The sequence below is a fragment of the Engraulis encrasicolus genome, chromosome 2 (assembly GCF_034702125.1).
Source record: "Engraulis encrasicolus isolate BLACKSEA-1 chromosome 2, IST_EnEncr_1.0, whole genome shotgun sequence".
Taxonomy (NCBI): domain Eukaryota; kingdom Metazoa; phylum Chordata; class Actinopteri; order Clupeiformes; family Engraulidae; genus Engraulis; species Engraulis encrasicolus.
In genome coordinates, this window is record NC_085858.1 from 36,688,517 (window position 1) to 36,696,016 (window position 7,500).

A 7,500-nucleotide genomic window follows, 5' to 3' on the forward strand; every position below is an offset into this window, starting at 1 on the left:
TCTGTGTGTTTATGCCTATTTGTTTGTTGTGTGTCTGCGTAGTATTATTTAGGCTTTTCCTCCGCCCTGACCTGACTGACATATGCTACTGTGTGTGTGTGTGTGTGTGTGTGTGTGTGTGTGTGTGTGTGTGTGTGTGTGTGTGTGTGTGTGTGTGTGTGTGTGTGTGTGTGTGTGTGTGTGTGTGTGTGCAGTGTCGTCCATGTGCAACAGTGCTCCAGGCTCGGGCCCCAGCTCCCCCAACAGCTCCAACACGGCCATCGCTGAGAACGGCTCCAGCGGCTCCGTGCCCAACATACACGCTGAGGTAAGAGCAGCGCGCGCGCGCGCGTGTGTGTGTGTGTATGTGTTTGTGTGTGTGTGCATACAGGTAAACATTTTGTGCTATTTCTATTTGATATGGCCTTGCCTATAAATCTTATCTAATTCAATAGATAGCATGAGAGAGAGAGAAAGACAGAGAGAGAGAGAGAGAGAGAGAGAGAGAGAGAGAGAGAGAGAGAGCTCTCAAAACAGTGATGTTCAGAGATGTCCACCTATTACCGCCGCGGTGTTAACAGAATTGGCCACGGCGTCTGAGGTCAACTAAGGCCAATCTGTTCATACAGTATGTCCCATAGAGAGAGGGAGCAGGGACACCGTAGCATGTAGCCACACCGTTAAAACCACCAGCCTCTTGAGGAGTTGACATGAACTCCGTTCAGGTAGCATTTAGCCCCACTCAAAAATGTGTTTTGACTGCATGATAGAGTAGTTTCAATTCAATACATCTCAATTCAGTTTATTGGGACCATGTACAATTAAAACATAAATGTTTCATATGTCATGCACTGTACCAGCTGATTTGCATCTGTAGTCCCTGACAATAAATACAATAAAATACAATAGAATAATAAAGTAATGTCCCCTGCACCCGCCACCCCCACCCACACACCCATCCGCTCTTGACTCTTTACACTCTTAATATGTTTTTACTATGATATTGATTCAAGAAGTCAGAGAGACACAAGCAAGGCAGGCGGGGAGGCAGGCAGGCAGGCAGGCGGGGAGTGACACCAGGATGGCAGGTGGTCGTGAGTGGGTGGGTTTCACGACACTACAGACCCATTTTCACCCGCTAGCTACCCTGCACTGTGGAAACAGAGATGGTCACTGTGTCTGGTATGGGTTTATGTAGGGTCACCATGCCCCAATGTCACCTAAAGTGATTGTGTGTCCATGTCATGCTGGCAGTCAGGCAGGGAGGCAGTCAGTCAGGCAGGCAGGCAGGCAGGCAGGCAGGTAGGTGGGGAGACAGACAGACAAGCAGGCAGGCAGACAAGCAGGTAGGCATGCAGACAGACAGGCAGGCAGGGAGGCAGACAGACAGACAAGTAGGCAGGCAAGCAGGGAGGCAGGCAGGCCGGCAGGCGAGCAGGTAGGCAGGCAGGCAAGCAGGTAGGCCGGCAGACAGACAGGCAGGCAGGCAGGCAGGCGGGGAGACAGACAGGCAGGGAGGCAGACAGACAAGCAGGCAGGCAAGCAGGCAGGCTGCAGGTAGGCAGGCAGGCAGGCAAGCAGGCGTGAGTGGGTGTTGTTCACGACACAGCTATTTCGCCCACCGCCTCTCTTGTGGAAACAGAAATACTAGATGGCACCAGATGACAGAAAATAGAAATGTGAAATGGCTTTTGGTCAGGTTGACATCACCCACACTCTCGTCAGCGCGTTACGGTCACACTACAGTGGCAGCAGCACTGTTCTCACAACACACACACCTACGCACAGACACGTGCATGCGGACACACACACACACACTCACAAACACACACAAACACAAACACACACACACACACTGTGCTGGCAAGGGTACTCTGGTTCCTGACTTGATCAGGCTTCATCCATCCAGGCAAAATGTAAAAAAAACAACAACCAAAAAAAAACTACATGAACATTGAGACTGAGACAATACCGCTCCAGGTATCAAGTTGTCACACTGTCAAGTCTGCGCCGCGGTGATAGTTTTTTTGTTCTTGGGAAGAATCAGTTTCCTATCGTGATAGGAATAGACATACAGTAAATGCATTAGATATACAAAACTCACTACATTGCAATGTGAAGTGAAACGGTGAGGGGTGAATTGTGTAACAGCGCCCTTGCAAAACAGCAACATTCCTAGTCTTCAGCTCAGGGCTTAACTGTCCACAGAGCAGATGACAAGTTTGACAGCAGTGATGGATGACGAGTGAAGTTCTTGATCTAAAAAAACACTTTAAATGTATGTCTATGCATGGAATGGCATCTTTCGGAAAAAATGTTGAGTACACAGACTGGGGTTTGCTGTAGCATTGCACATCGGTGAAGGTGGTGTCAACAAAAGACATGTCACGAACATCCAGTAAATGAAAACTTAAGCTTATGACTGCTGTCATTAGGGTCAGCTTTTAAAAAAACATTTTTACAGACGACTAAAATACTGATGTCGTCAGGAATATGATAAAGGTGTTATGACTCTAACTTGTGTTAAAGTGATACTGTCCCATTTTTGGAAATAAGCTTATTTTACACCTCCCCTTGAGTTAGATGATAGGGTTTTACCGTTCTCCTGAACTTTCAACCGTTCTCCGGGTATGGCAGTGCAAATTTTACCTCCATGCTAGCAGTTAACACTGAGTCTTATGAGACCAGCTCGTGGCTAACTGGTCTCATAGGACTCAATGTTAACTGTTAGCTTGGAGGTAAAATGTGCACTGCCATAACTAGAAAACGGTTGGAAGTACAGGAGAACGATAAAAGCCTATTATTTAACTCAAGGGGAGGCGTAAAATAAACGTATTTCCAAAAATGGGACAGTATCACTTTAAGTAACCCCTTACATAATCTGCATCGTGTTGTCGATGAATGCACGCAATAATGAGGAGAGGTTGGGACCATGCTGCAGATTTCAGAATGTGAATACTAGTGGGCAAGTGGAAGAACCAAAACCCATTCTGTTACATTACATCATACTTATTTCATGTCAACCTTGTATAGCGAATACCTTCAAATGTTAGAATACCTAAATGTTACAAGTGTTAGAAGCCTGCTATTGTACCAAGACCTCATGAAGAAGTGAAGGTATACATGGTGGAAATCAGATCATGGTGTGTTTAAGAGTGACTTTTACAAAGTGCCCTCTGTACAGTATCATTCGTGAGGTAGCCCCATGCTGACGAGGACTTACTTTGGGGCTAACCTACTCCTTTATGCCCCGTGTACATCGAAGGCGAACTAAGCGACCTGCGCGGCGGAAGTCATTGTTTCTCTATGGAGGGAAGGCGAATAAAGCTACCAGAGCGAATTCGGCAGGAGCGAAGCTTCTTGAGCGACCAGGGCGAATTTTGACGATTAAACTCAAGCTAATCTTCAGCGAATTCGCTATGACGCGGTTCGGCAAAAAACAATTGGAGTGTTCATATCGAGGAATGTCCCAGGCTGTCAAGACAGAGCCGTTATGTGATTAGCTGAATCAAACATGTCAGTGCAGCGTCCAAAGCGAATAAAACTAATTCATGGCGAAACTTCTTCAACCACCCCAGCTACCTGGGTCGCGTTGGTAGCGCTTGATGTACACGGGGTATTACAGTCCCCCAATTACTATGTATTTACCAGCTAACAATGATGAGGTAAAAAGAATAAAGTTGCACGCCAAAAATAATGTTAACTACAAAGTAAATACTAAGTAAGAATATCCCAAGTGTTACACACAAAAAAAATCGAGGGACTCCCTTGGTGAAAGGCCTTCACATTTGGTGAAGTCGTTAATTCAGTCATGTGGTCTCACCTCCACACTTCTGAGTGAAGAATAAAAAGAAGAAGGGATGAAAAAGAAAAAGAAAGCTGCTCCACACACCGCCCCGCAGCATAATGGCTGGTGCTCTGAAGTGCTTTTAGTCCAGCATGTCTGGCTCCAAAAAGTCCTCGCCAAAAAACTAGGACACACAGACACACTCAGACTGAGATGAGCACTATTAAACACACACACACACACACACACACACACACACACACACACACACACACACACACACACACACACACACTCAGGCTGAGATGCGCACTATTAAACACACACACACACACACACACACACACACACACACACACACACACACACACACACACACACACACACACACACACACACACACACACACACACACACACAGGCTGAGATGCACACTATTAAATACACACACACACACACACACACACACACACACACACACACACACACACACACACACACACACACACACACACACACACACACACACACACACACACAGGCACACACTCATACACACACGCACACACACACACACACAGACACTAACGCGCAGGGAAATAAAAAGTAATGCTAGTCATTTTTGGCGGTGAAATCTGCTCACTCGCACACTTCACTGGCTGCAGCGAGGCGAGGCGGCTCGACCGTGGCGGTGGGTGCTGATGACATAATGACCACCTAGTTAGTCTGCGGTGTGGTGTGGGGAGCGTTAGTTGCGCCAAATACGTAGTGCTCTGTTATGCTGCCTGTGTGACGCTAGTTCTCCCAAATAGCCCGCGACTTTGATATACGGTAATGGGAGTCGTTTTGGTTTTTAGCGACACGGCGTCATGAGAATGCGTATGATGTCTACAACGCAGATTTTTACCGTCTTCGAGTGTGTGCACCACGATTTTGCATGTTAACTTGAACTCTACTACAGCACCCTGTGACAGGTTAGGGTTAGGGATGGTTTTGGTCGGGGCAAAATTTCATCTTTATCCTCGCATGTTTCGCTGTTGTTGGCAAACGTAAAGCTGCAGAAATATTGCTTTACTGACAGGTTAGTGTTGGAGATGGTTTAGGTCAGGGCACAGCTTAGCAGTTTGTTGTTCAGCAATGGACACAACCGCAGGAAAACTTCTTGATACTTCGCAAGAGGCTGGCCACGTGCCAAAACTGCTTTTGTGCGGCGTTGCCCTCCATGACTTGAAAAGGCATTAGACCAACATGCGGAATGCACTAGCGTGTTGGAAACACACCTTTTTATGATGCCAGTCTGGTCTTAGTGTGTGGCTTTAGATGTGTGGCGTTTGGATATTTAATAACATTTGGGGTTTGGGCTCTGCCAAAGAGCTGGACGTGTTTGACCTTTGTTATACCATGTGGCGTTCAGCTGCAGCAGAGTGGGTACTTTTGTGGCTCTGATATACCGGAGAGTGTGTTTGTTCTCTCAAATAGTATGTGGCGTTTGGGATCTGACATCACCACCGACCTGTATATGTCATTGGACATCACACAAGACTTAGGAGTGGGTTCTAATATAGAATGTGGGGTTTGGGTTCCAAGATAGAATGTGGCTTTGGATTCCGATTCCGATTCATGCAAGGGTTTTTTCGGTTCCAATGAATATGGCATGTTGTTTTATTAAGCTGTAGTACAGCATTCAGGTTCTGACATTGTGCAACTGCAAGGTGTTTGCCATTGAGACACAGTATGTGGCATAGGGCATGTTGATGTGTGACATAGTATGTGGCTTTTGTGCTCTAAGACATAGTATGTGGCATTGGACTGCTCTCTGACACTGGGGCTTTGATATAGTGTGAGGTCTTTTCCTGGTTATTATGGTGCAGATGTAGCTCCACTCTCCTCCTCTTCTCCTCTCTCTCCTCCTCTCTCCTCCTCTCTCCTCTCCTCTCCTTTCCTCTCCTCTCCTCTCCTCTCCTCTCCTCTCCTCTCCTCTCCTCTCTCTCCTCCTCTCTCCTCCTCTCTCCTCCTCTCTCTCCTACCTCTCCTCCACTCTTCTCTCCTCTGTTCTGCTCACAGCCAGCCAAGCACATTGACTAATGCAGAGAATAGAATAGTGACATCATTCTTCCAAGTAGGGCACCTCGCCACAAACACACATTCTCACCCCTCTCGCTGTTTTCTTCTCTCTCTCTCACTCGCTCTCTCTCTCACTCGCTCTCTCTCTCTCTCTCTCTCTCTCTCTCTCTCTCTCTCTCTCTCTCTCTCTCTCTCTCTCTCTCTCTCTCTCCATTCCACTTCATCTTGCTCTCTCTTTCTCTCTGCCTCCCTCATTTATTCTCTCCCTCCCTCGCTCTCTCAGTCTCTCTATCCGTGTGGAATGTTTTATTTCACTGGCGATTCCGTTGACTCAGGCGCTGATGACGGCATTTGTGTCTTCGCCCGACTTTTTGTCACAGGCCACAGCGGGCCCACTAACACACACACACACACACACACACACACACACACACACACACACACACACACACACACACACACACACACACACACACACACACACACACACACACACACACACACACACACACACACACACACACACACACACACACACGCTTCACAGGACACAGTGGACTTGTTTATGGCTGCAATGGAGCGCTGCGTTTGAGACAGATTTAGCCGCTTTGGTTCTGTGATCCCAACACTAAGTCGCGTGTGCGTGTATGTGTGTGTTTCAAATACTTCAGTAAAGAAGAAAACCTCCTGCCTTCAGCAAATAAAAACATGTACGGGGTGTAACTGTGGGCAGACATCAAACTACGACAAAATAATGATGTCCACCTTTGAGGACTAAAATAGGTTATTTTTTTAATGTCACTCCATATTCGCTAAGAGCCTTTTTCTAAGATGTTTCTCAGGTGTGATGTTGGTGAGAAGAAGCAAATGTACTGTTATAGGCCTAGTACACTTGCACACTTGAAAGGCAGTGGTGTAGTCTACGTAGAACGCAGGTATACGGCAGCCTGATCTCCAAAAATTCTGTGCTCCTGGACACGGATGTTAAGGACACAAAATCCGTGTCCAGGAGCACAGATTTTGCCAAAATTCCGTGCTCCTGGACACGGAATTGTTTTCCGTGATGGGCACACGGAAGTGCTTTCCATATACTCACAGCACTGTGTTAACTCTATCATTAGAAAATATATACCAAATGCTAATCCTAAGCAAAATAATGCTATAGCAATTTAAGTTGTGCCCTGACCAAAACATTCCCTAACCTTAACCTGTCATTAAAGACATATTTTTGAGAAATACCTTTTCCAGTTGGTTGATAGGCTATCAAATTCATATAATGAATGAAAGAATACTAGCTGTGCCCAGACCAAAACAATCCCTAACCCTAACCTGTCAGTAAGAAATGCTTTTTTTGAGAAAAAATATTTGATTGAGGTCAAAGACTGTGGAAACATAGAGCTGTGGGAGTATAAAGAGAGCACTTCTGTGTGTCCATCACGGAAAACAATTCTGTGTCCAGGAGCACGGAAAACAATTCCGTGTCCAGGAGCACGGAATTTTGGCAAAATCCGTGCTCCTGGACACGGATTTCGTGTCCTTAACATCCGTGTCCAGGAGCACAGAATTTTTGGAGATCATGTTGCATACGGAGTATACCCACTTCTAAATTTCAGGGATTTCAGTATACCCACTTAAGATTGATTGATCCATTGTTTTGAATAGCACAAATG

At 46.3% G+C, this 7,500-nt stretch overlaps 1 protein-coding gene across 1 annotated transcript in view; it reads left to right on the forward strand.

Annotated features, from left to right (window-relative positions):
* Positions 1-7,500, forward strand: part of hdac5 (histone deacetylase 5) — a gene marked incomplete at its 5' end in the record, with an annotated part of 96,775 nt that overhangs the window by 52,332 nt on the left and 36,943 nt on the right. Inside the window, one exon of the mRNA XM_063187744.1 lies at positions 195-307. Coding sequence (XP_063043814.1) covers positions 195-307 — 113 coding nt within the window. The remainder of the gene's footprint in view (positions 1-194; positions 308-7,500) is intronic.